Genomic DNA, 14,566 nt, shown 5'->3' with positions numbered 1-14,566 from the left:
ATCAGTTCAGAGAAGTTCGAGAATGTTAAGCTAATTGTGGTTCCCCTAGGTCAGATGAGCTGTACAGAAAGATATCCTCGGTATACTCACGTGAACATGCTTTGATTAAAGAACTGTAAAGGATTACTAACAAAACATCAAGAATTTGGTACAAGAAGCATATTCTCACCATAGGTTACTCAAATTTTAAATTATTAAGCCGAACTTAACTAATGCGCTCATGAACATTATCTGATGAGCTCCCAGGCTATCTCGATTATGAAATCCAAAATGTGAAACAGCTAAAATGGAACATTGCACGAAACTGTACCTACCAGACTAGCTCGATTATGAAATCCAAAATGTGAAACAGCTGAAACAGCGAATGAGAAAGGTGAAACAGTATAACATAACTAGCACCTACCAACTTTTGGATCGAAACTGTACCTTCAATGAAGAACCGGAAACGAGAACGACTCAAAAATTGTACTCCCTGATCGTAGAGCCTACTTTAAAGCGGACCGAATGAGGCCGAGTATGGGCCTTAGATTTCGAACCCGAACGCGGACCAGAGCCCAAGCAAAATGTAGATTGGATCCGGGCCATCTGGCATCCTCTCTGTGTGGGTGTCTGCCATAATGTCAGGGGTCCACGTAGGTTAGTGAGGTGGATTAACGAAGTAAATTTAGAGTTTACGTTACGGCGGAAGCGTAAGAAAATAATGAATAATGTGAGGACAAAGAGAATGGAGCGGGGTGGGGGGGGGGAGAACGGCCGTCTGAAAAAATGTCAGCCCCATTCCGGTGATAGAGATAAGGTAATGGGTCGACGCCACGTGTCAAAAGGAAGGTGGTGAAGGAAGCGATAAGGTTTCAAATCCAACTATGTGATCTTAAATCGAAGTTTTTTACCAGCTAAAATTACGACCACTAAATGGGTTGGTGTGTGGATAAAAGGGTGTGTGGTTAAGAGCTTATAAATACACCACCATTTCACAGTGCAAGGCCTCTCAGACTCAACAAGCAAGAGCTTTGAAGTACTCTACTACCTTAGTAATTTCCTCTAACCCCCCCCATAAGGAAAAAGGAAAAGAGGCACCAATGGCTTCCTCCATCGTCTCATCCGCCGCTGTTGCCTCTGTGAACAGGGCCTCCCCTGCTCAAGCAAGCATGGTAGCCCCCTTCGTTGGCCTCAAATCCACCGCCGGCTTCCCTGTCACCCGCAAGAACAACGACATCACCACCCTCGCCAGCAATGGCTCAAGAGTAAAGTGCATGAAGGTATCACAATTTAAGCAACAACTCATTCCCCCTCATTAATTAGTTAATTAATTAGGGCTTATTATTAGTATTAATCTGTTTATTTTTTGTTGCTGTTAAAACAAAAACAAAGGTGTGGCCACCACTTGGATTGAAGAAGTTCGAGACTCTGTCCTACCTCCCTGATCTTACCGGTGAACAATTGTTGAAGGAAATTGCGTACCTTCTCCGCTCTGGCTGGGTTCCCTGCATCGAGTTCGAATTGGAGGTCAGTAATGAATAAATGATTCAATGATTCAATTGAAAAGAAGAATGGAATTGCTGAATTGTGTTGTTGGTTTGAATGATGGTGCTTTGCAGAAGGGATTCGTGTACCGTGAGAACCACAGGTCACCAGGATACTACGATGGACGCTACTGGACCATGTGGAAGCTGCCCATGTTTGGGTGCACAGACCCCGCTCAGGTGGCTGCTGAGATCGAGGAGGCCAAGAAGGAATACCCCAACGCATTCATCAGGGTCATTGGCTTCGACAACGTCCGCCAAGTCCAGTGCATCAGTTTCATTGTCTACAAGCCTGCAAGCTACTAAGTTCATCCCCACTCCACGCTTTTGCTTCAGTTGGGTTTCATCAAATTTCTTTTTCCTTTTTTTTTTTCCTTTTTTTTTTTTTTTTTTTTTTTTTTTTCGCTTCATTTTGTTTTTAAGCTATGTTTATTTCCCCCACTTTCCAACTCGATTTGGAATAAATGATGCTTTGATTTGTTGCTAAAACCCTTATCAATCCTATATGCATCTTTCTTTGCTTCTATCTCTGTGTTATTTTTCCCCAAATTATGCACTCCACTCCCTTCAATTATCTGGAATTCCAACTAAATCGCGATGCAAATTCAAATTTTTCAATTGGGTTTCTATTGTCGATAACGATAAGGTTGGATAATTCTGAGCCACTCAACCCTTAGCTTCAATTTCATCAATGTTCCATCTTAAATTTCCATGAAACAATAAGTGTTTGGGCCTTTTGTTCTTGGGAAATGAAGGCCGACAACCACTTTTCCACCGTTGGATGGTTCTCAATGGGCTTCTCAGCAAAATATCTGTGGCTGGCCCAGCTGAAAGTTGTTCTATAACTATCATGAAAATTACCCTTCTTTTCATTTCTTTCGTGAAAAACTGGGAATGATTGATAATTTAGATGAGTTTTGAAGGGTTGCTTCCACTTGTGATGTTGGTTATTTCATTTTTCATTCTAAATATCTATGAATAAACCTGAGTCTTTTAGGGTCATCATAATGAATATATTTCTATAAACAAAAATCATACACAAATTCAACTATGTCCACCAATCATATTAAACAGTAACAACAAATGATTAAAAAACGCCAACAACTACCTGAAATGCCCTTATCTTAAAAAAAAGCAAGAACCCTTTCATTTGAATGAAAAATTCAACGGAATTCATAATTCAATTCAAACAAGAGCGGATAAGCAAAAGAAAGGTGACAAAAGAAGTAATCAAGATGTATGATTTCTTAAACGTAGAGACAATTTATTAGTTAAATTATGTTCAGATTGATGTGAGATGACACTGCGTTATGTATATAATAAAAGTATAATTCTCGTAACATATAAAAAAGAAAAGAAAAAGGGACAAAACAATAATTACAAAATCAACTTAGAATCTTCCTATTTTAAAAAATCCTAGAGATCTTATTATAAATAATTAGAATGTGACTAGAAAATAAAAAGGTATAATTATAATTTTATTTAAATTAAAACAAAATTTAGATATTCCGCTTAGGATATAATATGTGATGACTGAGGACTTCTGTTTTCCTTTTCAAAAAACTAACTTCCAAGTGGACGAAAATGACATGATGGGAAGCTTCGACCTCTCTGTTTTAATCGGTAGGTTGGACCCTTTGGACCACACTTAGTGGTGTAGGTGGAGGGAATGCTAATCTAACACAACTCAAAATTATTTCACAACCCAACCCTCTATTTTCGATTTCGGTTTGGGTTGTTCCAAAAAAATATTTTATTTTTACCTTTTTTGAGTGTCGAGACAACTGGCTAGTGAGTGTTGATGGCGGCTGTGGGTGTGATTTGAAATTACATAGAAGAGTGTACAGTGTACACTATACACATACACGTACACAGAAATGCAATGCAATCTTGGCTATTTTTCGTGTAAATGGAATTGGCTTAGGCTTGGTGGGGAAAAAAAAGAATGGGAATGAATGACTAGGTATTGAGTAATGGGTTGGGGTGAAGAAGAAAAAATGGGCTGAGTGTATATTTATCGTGTTGGGCTGGGTTGACCTGACCCGACTCTTTGCAATACTGAACCCGAACCACGTCGGGTCTAAGAAAAATCTAATCCAACCGAACCCTTATAGGTTGGATTCTGAAATGTACATCCCTAACTACCGTTAATGAAAACTGTCGGAACTCTCACGGGCTGGGCGAGAAGGGAGAGAATTGATGAACCAAACGGGTCCCTTTCCCATTTGTAGGCCGAGTATTGAGAGACAGACTTTGACATGCCCACCAACCCCATAAATTGGGCCATGACTCTATGCCCATCATCTCACTCAACAAACATTTGTTATTTTCTCTTACTCCATTTTCTTCTGTACAGCACATAACTCGATCCAGAAGATGGAATCAGCGGGCGCCCACCATGTGAGCGTCATTCATCCTCCTGCCTCGGTGGTCATAGCCATAGCTGCAGATCAGCTACACCCTCCTTATCCTTGCAACCATGGGTTTCTGCATCACGAGATATCACGCAGCGATGCATCGTGGGGCTTATCAAATATGTATGCAGTCTGCAGATAGATAGAATTGAAAATATTTTTAGTTATCAAATTAGTAACCCTTTTCAATCAGACCCTTTTGGGTGTCCTAGAAACCAGCGCTCTACTTTGGGGATTCCGTCGAACTTAATGAGCAGAAAGCGACATTTGATGCTCAATGTCATCACCACTTTTATCCTGTATCAAAGCAGTAGTAATTGTTTAAGAATTTCTATAAACTTGACAAGCCCTGATATAAAAAAAGTCAGGAAGGAAAGTATCTTCTTTCCATTTATAAAATTGTCAGAATTCAGTAAGCAACACCCCAATAAAGAGGCAAGCTCTGCAGCAAAGTCGCTTTGAACAGAGAGAGAAGGGGTTTATTCCACCAACAAAGTTGCTTTAGCTAAAGCAGAGAGAGAGGTCGGCGTTAGAGTGAAGATGCCCTGAAAAAGCAAAATCAAATGGATCCATCTGTAGCGTTATGCCTAAGCAAATTCACAATTCACAATCAGAAAATAAGCTCTACAATATTCACATCTTCATGATTTCTACACACTCCATTTCAAGTTCTGCAATATGTACAGATTGCCTCTCTCTCTCTCTCACTTCCATCTTCGAATGATCACAAAATGAACTACAATGGAAGTTCCTCGACCTTGACACTTCTAATTACAAAAATATAGTACATGAGGTTGGCATCCACGCATAGTTTGCTCTCGACTTAACAAAAAGAGAACAGACAAAAAAAAAAAAAAAAAGCCTTAACAGACACAGCTGTGGTATACATGGCATGTTTTTATTTACATTTACAAAGAACACTTGCGACGTATTTACAAAAAGGAAAGGCAAATCGTATCCTTTTTTTCTCTGTCATGTATTCTATGGATTTGATAATGAGATGGGTTTCTAGGCGAAGGCAGGGATGCTGCAATTTTGCCTATCCCTGTCGCGGCAATCGAAACCCTCAATCCTCACCGTTGGTTTGTTCCCAAAACTCGCCCTTACACGGCCTCCTTTCCTAGAGGCTGTAGACGGCGACAACTGACCCGACGGTGAGGCAATCGGTGCAAAGGGGATGAATTTTTCATCCCCAAATCGAGCGTCCTGAATCAATGGGTTGGCTACTCTGCTCGGCGGAGACCCACATAAAAAAGGGGGCGACGAAGCCAACTGCGTAAACGACTGGTCCACGCTGCAACCACCCTATAAGATTAACGACATGATGGTTAAAGACTTATGATCCCTGGAAATGACTTTGATGCAGACAAAGGAAGCTACGAGGGCCTCCTCTAAATTATATTAACTTTTCGATCTCAAGAAACTCAAAGGGAACAGATAGGAGCATACCCTTGTCAGGAGGAAGTCCAGCAGATCCGGTCCGGTGCCCATGTCAATTTGCTCTACTTGGTGACTGAAATTCAATTCAAGAAGAATTAGCACCTTCAACAAAAGGATGGTATTTCAAAGGGAGTTACAAAATAAAGAAAAGACTAACCTTAGATTCCATCGGAGGGAGCTATCGGCGTGGCCGATGACGGTGACTTTTGGATTGCTGAGTCGACGTGGTTTAGGGCAAACAAGTTGATCTCTCAGGTCAGAAAAGGGACCCGGAACAGGGGCTCTCATCTCCTCGTGGCTCGAGAAGGCGTTTGACAGAATTGCGCAGTGATTCATATTTTCCTTGGGTTATCTTATTTCAAGGGACAAATAAAAAGCTGCAGAGAAGAGAAACAACCAAAGCATATTAATATAACTAAATCATGCTCCCGACATATGGCACCAAAGAAACGATGAAAGCGGAAATAAAAGGGGAAGAAAATTCAAAGTTTGATTTTGTCCCCTCAGCAGATCGGAATCTGTTCGGCAATTTCCCGTATGATTAAAATATAAAAGTTAAAGAGAAGGGACAAAAATTAGCTCATTAGTTGGCACGATCCTTTATTTCACTGTCTTTTTTATTTTTAAACTATTAAAGACTAAGACAACACGAACAATTCTAATAGAAAATCTTGCGAATTCTAACCAACAAAAAAAAAAAAAAAAAATCAGGCGGAGAAAACAGAGGGGAAAAAAAAATCAATCAATCAAAACCTAAGCAAATTCAATATTTCAAAAAACAAAACCACAAACGACTTAATCAGTAAGCTAATCGCTGATACCTACAATTCCAGTTTGCTCCCTCAAAATCCCAATCGATTCATCCACCCTAGAGTTCAAAAGTACAATTAAACAATCTCTAGACACCAAAAAGTTGTAAGGATTTCAGAAATCAACAGCAGAACCAAGCCAGAGAAGCAATCAAACAACCAAAGGCAGATTTCCCAGTCCTTGCGATTCAGTCACACAAGAGCCACAATTAAAAAAAAAAACACAAGAGAACGAAAACTTGGAATGAAATCGTAGGGAAAACGAAGAATACCTGAAAATGAAGTAGCAGAAGAAGTTGAGGATGAAAGCTCCAAAAGTAAGCAGAGTATTATATACAGAAACGGAAGAAGAAAACAATGGATGTAGATGCCGTAAAGGGGGAAACTGTTACGCACAGATACAGAAAAAGATCAAAAAGGAAAAAGGCGCGGTTTACAAAGGAAGAAGAGAAAGCAATCAGAATAGGAGCACAGAAATGGAAGAACGATGAAGAGAGTAGAGAGATAAGGCGGATGAAGAAGAGGAGCAGAAAAAACCAGTAACGCTTCCCAATTCGGCCCGGGTCTTCGCTTCGGTATTTGCATTTATAATTTCAATTTCCATTTTTTTTTTTTTTAATTTCGTATTTATTAAGTAATTCGCTGTAGCTTTGGCGGTGCCGGTCATGCTACTGCCATGTCAGCACACAAATTTATTTTTGGTTTTTTAAATTAAATTAAATTAAATTAAATTATAAAAAAAGGAAACAAGTTCAAGTTTAGTATGAATTTGAATGTAAAAATGTAAATATCTAAAACATTTAATGTCGTGCGGGTCCCATCCTTCATTGAATCAAATCCGACGGTTGTACTCAATTGCCATATGAGCAACTTGATTCTTACACGTGTCCCTACACATGAGGTTAGTCGGTAGATCTGATTCAACTCAATGAAGTCGTCACGTGTTTACACGCTTTTCTATGCAGCAAATTGAGCGAACTAGTAACTGTATTATTTATGGACATCACTTTGTTACCTGGAAACGACTTGTGGATGAGATTAAACAACAATAATATGATAATAACAAAATTATTGTTTATGTTCTATGTTGCTTACTCTCGGTCTCGGATACACGAGTTGTTGTTATTGATTGGTCCAAATATTATTATCTCTACAAAATTTTAATTGTCGACAAGTTTTTATCAATGATTCGAATAGACGAATTGTTATTATTGATTGGTCTAATTATTATTACCACGTGTCGAAGAAATGTACAAAAAATAAGAGATATTTAATAGAGTATCTATATTCTTCGACTACACGTTTGAGTTTTACTAAGTTGCAATTTTCTAATCATTCGTCGGGAGACCAGAAATAGTATTTGTTAGGAATGAGACACTCTATTTAATTAATATAATTTAAAAGAATTATAATTATTTTGATTTTTGATTAAGGAGAATTATTAATAATATCGCATATAAGTCAAGATTGTTTGATTACTTAGAGATTTAGATATCTAAGAATGAAAGATTATTACATTTAGTTAATATAAATACATTGATGACATCAAAGTAAGGAAGGATTGTTACGCAAAAACGTTTCTACATTAAGTCAAATATTCACACTCCCAAAATCAAAATATAATGATAATAATAAAATGAAAAATATCAAATTGACCCTCTCATTGCAAATGTAATGATGCAAACAAAAAATCTTGTCCAAAATTTATGGTCAACTTTGGCCACCAATGTTCTAGAATCAGCTCTTTAAGACGTGTTGGTAAACGCCTTTTGGGATTTTATTAAAATATTAATGACCATAGGATAGTGTGTTAGGAATCACGGCTCTCCACAATTGTATGATATTGTACACTTTGAGAATAAGCTCTCGGCTTTGTTTTGGGCTTCCCCAAAAGACCTCATAGTATTCCTCACTTATAAACCCATGATCTTCCCCTAAATTAACCAATGTGGGACTCACTCTCAATAATTCTCAACATAGAGAACTATCAAATTTTCGAATAATAATTGATATTTTTATCAACTATGGAGTTATGATCCAAACTAAGCTTAAAATTTAATCCATCTCAAAAATATATATATATATATATATATATATATATATATATATATATATATATATATATATGTATAATAAATAAAGCAGGTAAAACTTGATCTATATTTCCATATCAGCAATATACGATCCTCACCATTAATAAACTACAATTTCCCTATAAAGGCATGTAGAAAAGGTTTTCCCACTACCATATAAGGTATAGCCTAAGGATTTCTGTGGGTTTTGGAAGACAGTTTTGAGCTTGCTTTTCCGTTTAATATAAACTCTGCTTGTTTGGAAAGATCATCATTTTTGGCTCCTGGGTATTGGCTTTTACATCAAGATTCAAACCAAAGCTTGAAAGAGAGTAAAAGACATGGAAAGAAAATCCAAATTTGATAGAATAATGGAGAAAACTAGAAAGGGGAACACCATGAGCTATGCAGCTTTTGGATCAGTTGTCACTTTCATACTCTCTAGACGCAAATGGGCATTATTGAATGGGAGGAAATGAGTCATCAACCAATATGTGATTAATAAACCACATGCCTTGTATCCAAAACAACACTGCACATTACTTGTTGAAGCAAACAGTCATCAAACTCACCAAAGATTTCAAATTTGACTATTGCTATCCCCATCGCTCTACTGAAATTCCGTGCTTGACTTGTAATCAACTTAAAAGTTCAACAGTTCAGAGAAACGGATATGTACAAACTGATATGGATGATGTTAATTCAGATAAGCAGAAATAATTTAATGGGTCCTAGACTTTTACCGAAGTGGATGACATGATTGAGAATGATGGCAACGACTAAATTAACTGAATCATCCGTTCTTGATGTTCTCTTATTCTCCCTAGTCAACTCGGATTCCACGCGCTATTTTTTTAATTGTTATGGTAATTTAATATAAGTAAAAGACAGCGTCCACATCTTCAGAGAGAAAATTTTGCACTTGAAAATCAATCATCAATACAATCAGACAACTATGTGAAATTGGACTTAATGCCCACAAATTAGCTAAGGCCCAAAACTACTGAGGAGGAGATTTAACCTGGAATTTGTCACCAACCGCAATTTTGGAGTCAGTCAGCTTGTTCTGCAGCAGCAGCTGCTGCAGCCCTTTTCTTTGCGAAGTATTCATCAGCCCGTGCGAGGTTCTTAGCCACTGATGGCTTAACCCACTTCTTTCGTCCAGGTAATACAGTAAGGGAACAGCCAACGGCTTCAAGCTTCTCTTTTGCTGCTGATGAAAATGCCCGAGCTTTGATATTTAGCTTCACACTTAGCTCTCCATCAGCTAAAATCTGAAGGAAAGACGAAGTTAAGACAGTAAGAATCAGATACCAAAATCTTGATGAGTTAAGAAATATCTGTTTAAATCATTCAGTTTTGGTTTCACTTCTTGGAGCAGGAAAGAGCAGCATGTCAATTTTGATATGTAATCTTCACAATGAAGATACTCGTGACATTAGTACCTTCAATGGGAGTTTCCTTTCTCTTCCTGATGGGTTGATCAAACCCTTCTCCTTCAAACTTTCCAAAGAGACCTCTTCCCCTTCCTGAAATCCTGCCGCTTCAATGTCTTTCAGATTAACTGGCACATATTTAGGTAACCCAGCATGCATACCTTGCAAAGGAAAAGAAATTGTTCGGCTTCAATATCATAAGTTCATGAATTATATCATCTTGAAAGGAACAGGAGAAGGACATCAGATTATAGAGTGACTGGTTTTCTCCATTGTCCTATTCTCCTAAAATCTAACAAAACCGAATGCCCTAGATTAAGGAATAAGGAACTACACAAATACGAGTACAATCAATACAAACAACTATTAGCAATCGCAATTTCTCCAACAACCACCATGTACTAAGAAGGTTAAAAGAAATTAAGGGGTAAAGAGTGTGGCCAATGAATGGAAGTATTCAAGATAAGATAGAAAGGATAATTTGAACTCTCCCTCAATGAAGCAACCACAAGTACTAGCCGAAATTAGCCATTGCGGACGCCTACCAGCCAGATACGTAGAGTTGTATAATTCAAATACAAAAGGGAAGTAGCAGAATGATAGAAATTACCTCCTGCAATTCCTCTAAGTTTGGGAATTCTCCGATAAAGAGGCATCTGTCCACCTTCGAATCCTTTTCTTACACCAGGCCCAGACCTTGATTTCTGTCCTCTCATTCCAAATCCACAGCTACCACCCTGTCCCGCCGATATACCTCTCCCCTTTCTCTTGCCCTTCTTCCTCGAACCTTGCTGTGGTCCAAGATTGTCCAGACGGAACCGCACACTCTCGACGGGGGAGGCAGACATGGAAGACGCAGCGGCCTGGCTGCGAACAACCAATGGTTTTCCATCTCCCACCTTGAATTTGAGCTTGAGTGAAGAAAAGCTGAACTGCTTTGGGTTCAGAATCTTCACATTTCCCTGGAAATGTATGCGAATCAGAGTTCCGTAAATGATAAAAGAATCAACGCACAAGAAAATTGAAATGAGATAACGACTGGAATTTAAATTACCTTGAAGGAAGTGGTTGGATGAGGCAGAGCAATGGCTGTTCTGGTCAGGGAACTTGAAGATAAGGAAAGAAGAGCAGCCATGGATAAACTGGGAGTCGGTATTTACAATTGTCGTTCTGTTCCCCTTTTCTCCTTTTTCTCAATTTAAGGATGCGGGCCTAATGGGCCTTCTTTATTTGCCACCACGATTGGGTCGGTTGGACATTTTTGGGCTGATCATTGATGGGCTTCTTCCCACTGTCGAAGAAGGGCGAGGACGGCTAATGAGACGGCGGGCTGTGGTGGTGATCGCTTGGACACTTTTGTTTAGCCGGCCCACATGCAGTTTGTAACCGAACCCAATTCCGACAAACCAGATAGGCCAATCGGACCAGAATTCAGATACCCGATTGTTTCCGGCCCAAGGATATCAGTTGAACTATTTATGTCGGTAGTTTTAGGAATTAATTTTATAATTTACTTTATACTTCAAATGTTAAATATTTATGTTCTTATTATTTTTGGAAAGAAATTAGACAGTTGGGGCAGAATTGATAGATTCTAAAACTAAAAGGGTAGCTACCAAAAATTCCCAATAATGTTCAATTTGCTTAGTGGGACCTTAGTGGGACCTCAATAGACAGTGATACCATGTTCCCTTGATTTTTCCAGTGTAGGGTGGAATGACGAACTAAAGTTGATGGTTTATTATATAAATGAACTTTTCCATCTCTATCTACAATTAGCCATTCATTAATCGATGTGATGTCGTGACGGTGCAGTTGATTTCATACTTAATAATTGACTAATTAGGCATAAACATAATTAAGCTCTCTCTATGTGGATTTGGTGGTGATGATAGAAACTGACTAATTAGGCAAAAACATAATTAAGCTCTCTCTATGTGGATTTGGTGGTGATGATAGAAACTGACTAATTAGGCATAAACATAATTAAGCTCTCTCTATGTGGATTTGGTGGTGATGATAGAAACATCAGAAGTTGGGATTGGGTATGATTCGATGCAAATGAGTCATTTATTGTCTCGTCCCCACCAGTCTACCTTTTCTTACCTAATTATCAAATCCATGTTAGATGAATACGACTCTTCATAATAGTATGATATTATCCACTTTGACCGGACGTGAACTTTCAATCAAAACTCCAAAAACCACATCATCACATCTCCTTAAGCCCCTCTCCCTTTTTCCACACTAACCCAGTCCCACTCCCAATCAATCTCTCTCCCATATTACCAATATTAAATTAGCCTTTTAAAAAATTTAATCCTCTTATTTTATTAATTCCTGTGTTAACGTATCCCAAGTACTAATTGGGTATGGCTAATAAATACAAATTTTTTAAAAAAAAATCATTTTTTATTCTTTTCTTTTTAATTTGTTTTTCCAACCCATTATTTTAACCAGGTGTAGATGTCGGACAAGAAGCATATAATATATAATATGGATTTATAATAATTATTGGGCTTAAATAAATAAATAAAAATTATTTACAGTCTCGTCTTCGTCCTTTTTTTTTTTTTGCGAGAGGCTGTGGCTGATTCAGCCATTAATGATTAAGGTAGAAGCGAGAACAGCTGTTGTCTAACTAACCCGAGTCACCAACTCAGCTGCTGACTCGGTTTTTTCTCTTCTATTCCGCTGAAACCATCACCGCGTCGGTGTCGAACCAAGTCTTCACATCCGCCGCCGTTAAATTCTCTATTGGGGATTTCATGTTTCTCACGTCACCGACCCTTATTTTCCCTGCGTCTTCCTCTCTAATATACACCTTTTCGACGCCGGCGAATTTGACCCCCAAGATCTTACCGGCCACCGGCTTCCACTCGGCGATTAGCGCCGGGATTTTAGAACCCACGCGCGTGTCCCACAGATTCACCGATGTTGTACTGGAAACATTCGCCGCCGCCGATAACAGTAACGTCGACGTTAACGACGAGGCTATCTGCGATTCGCCGGCTAGAATGGACCCGATTTGCTGCTCTTTGATTACATCGTAGACGCGGATTTCATTCGTGTCGGAGTGATGGTGGTCGAATTCAAATCTGAGATTGTCCCATAATTTCACAACGCTTCCACCTCCGCTGACATCGGCCCACGAGAAATGGTTGCCGTCTCCGCCTTGGTTGTGGAAGCTCCGCCGATGCCGAAGTTTCTGAGTCGGTTTCATTTTAAGATCATTCAAGTAATAATCGGAGCCTCTAACGCCAAAATCCCAGTCAGTCAAGTCCAAACATCGGGAAGACGAGGAGGTGGGCTCATCGGCGTCGTCTTCTTCAAACTCCGACCAAGACGACGAAACAGAGCTCGCAGAGTCGTCGATAGAGAACTCATCATCGGAGTCAGAATCAGCAAAAGTCTCCTGCAAAACACGTTGTTTCCGTCGGAAAATCACAAACAAAAGCTTAATCCGATTAATTACGCCGCTAAACGTAGCAACAACAGCGATAATCACAGCGCTCCATTTCCATAGATTTAGGGATTGAGAAAGGGTTTGTAGTCCAGATGGGGAAGCCAAAATCTGGGGCAAGAGAGTGGGATTCGGCAAGGAATTAATCCCCGATTCCAGACCACTAAACCTGTTAATCACCGGAATCTCCATATCTCAACCTCGGTAATGGGTAGAACAGAGAGAAGCAACCACAGATTTAAGGAAGCGAAAAACCAAAATCAAGAGATGGTTATAAAAAATTGGAATCGGAATTGGGATGGGAATATTCGGATGAACAAAATTGAAAGAGTGGAGGGATTTCAATTTAGGGTTTGGTGGAAAATAAAAACGGCGAAGGCGAGAGAGGGTTGGAAATGAAAGAGGGGAGGAGTTTTTAAGGGCGAAAAAGCAGAGGATGAGAGGAAAAAAAAAAAAAAAAGATATTAAAAAAAATAAATAAAAGAGTGACGTGCAAGATAGATATTGGCTGTTTGGGAGTATGAGAGGGATCCACGTCGGCAAAAAAGAGCAGAGAAATAGAAAATATATATTCTTTATTTGTGGTGAATTAAGAATTTTGGAGAGGGCAGCCGCAGGAAGTAATAATTGCGAGATGGCCCAAAGGGCTTAGGTGGAATAGGATTGAAGGGAATCAAATTTATAATATTCGGTCATCTTGACACGTGGCAACATTAATGATCCATTGGTTCTTCTCCAGTTCGGAACCCACATTGTCGGATTAGTATGCTGACATGACACTCAACATGATCTTTTTATTCGCTATTTTAGAATTTTCGCTAATTAAATAATATATTTTATATTTTATAAAATCTTATAACTTTATACAAATTAATTTATCTTTAAATTAAAAAAAAAAAAAAAAGGAAGATTTGAACATATGTATTTTTGTATTTTTTAAATGCAAGTCATGGGATGGTCCGAGCTAAATTTGCATCCTTAATTCAATTAAACTCGTTTTACATTGAAAGCGTGTAAAATATAATTTTTTGAACAATTTTGGAGACCCAAAATCTAGTTTTGAAAATTTCAATCTCCATTTTGAAAGGCATTTAAACCATTTGCATTTAATTATTAATTGATGAAGACAATTAATGTAGAAAAATAATGGAATAATTAATTAATAAAAGCAATCATTTTGGTGGGGGTTTGATGAACACATGAGTGTCCCAAAAGATAAGAACATAAAAGTGAAAATTGGTGGTCGTATAAGGTCATATCCCTAATCATTAACACATTTTTATTTACAAAAAAATATTATAATATAATATTATTGGTTGGCGTTTGGCGTCTGGCAACCACAAAAATAGTCACATCAGTCATGTAAAGCTCCCAATTTGTAAAGTGGGCAAATAAGCCACGTCATTAAT

General features: G+C 38.4%; 4 protein-coding genes across 4 annotated transcripts; 1 reads left to right on the top strand and 3 right to left on the bottom strand.

Moving 5' to 3' along the window:
- Positions 1-1,007: 1,007 nt before the first annotated feature.
- Positions 1,008-2,047, top strand: LOC111777961 (ribulose bisphosphate carboxylase small subunit, chloroplastic). The gene is made up of 3 exons (XM_087125567.1): positions 1,008-1,259; positions 1,372-1,506; positions 1,599-2,047. The coding sequence occupies exons 1-3, from the start codon at positions 1,080-1,082 to the stop codon at positions 1,827-1,829; spliced, it is 546 nt and encodes a 181-aa protein (XP_086981693.1). The 5' UTR covers positions 1,008-1,079; the 3' UTR covers positions 1,830-2,047.
- Positions 2,048-4,513: 2,466 nt separating this feature from the next.
- On the bottom strand, positions 4,514-6,733 carry LOC111780963 (uncharacterized). The gene is made up of 4 exons (XM_023661343.2): positions 6,459-6,733; positions 5,535-5,754; positions 5,387-5,450; positions 4,514-5,242 (listed from the first exon to the last, which is right to left on the bottom strand). Exons 2-4 carry the CDS (start codon positions 5,711-5,713, stop codon positions 4,946-4,948), a joined length of 540 nt encoding a protein of 179 aa, XP_023517111.1. The 5' UTR covers positions 5,714-5,754; positions 6,459-6,733; the 3' UTR covers positions 4,514-4,945.
- Positions 6,734-9,159: 2,426 nt separating this feature from the next.
- LOC111784615 (large ribosomal subunit protein uL15c) lies at positions 9,160-10,886 on the bottom strand. Its single transcript, XM_023665279.2, has 4 exons — positions 10,749-10,886; positions 10,305-10,656; positions 9,704-9,855; positions 9,160-9,532 (listed from the first exon to the last, which is right to left on the bottom strand). Exons 1-4 carry the CDS (start codon positions 10,827-10,829, stop codon positions 9,311-9,313), a joined length of 807 nt encoding a protein of 268 aa, XP_023521047.2. The 5' UTR covers positions 10,830-10,886; the 3' UTR covers positions 9,160-9,310.
- A 1,293-nt stretch (positions 10,887-12,179) lies between these two features.
- LOC111808582 (uncharacterized) lies at positions 12,180-13,553 on the bottom strand. The gene has a single exon (XM_023694673.2). It carries the CDS (start codon positions 13,347-13,349, stop codon positions 12,381-12,383), a length of 969 nt encoding a protein of 322 aa, XP_023550441.2. The 5' UTR covers positions 13,350-13,553; the 3' UTR covers positions 12,180-12,380.
- Positions 13,554-14,566: the final 1,013 nt, after the last annotated feature.

Source organism: Cucurbita pepo, chromosome 1, assembly GCF_057944985.1.
Source record: "Cucurbita pepo subsp. pepo isolate OVF chromosome 1, ASM5794498v1, whole genome shotgun sequence".
In the NCBI taxonomy this organism is placed as follows: domain Eukaryota; kingdom Viridiplantae; phylum Streptophyta; class Magnoliopsida; order Cucurbitales; family Cucurbitaceae; genus Cucurbita; species Cucurbita pepo.
Note: the sequence above shows the minus strand (reverse complement) of the source record. Positions and strands in the feature narration are given on the sequence as shown.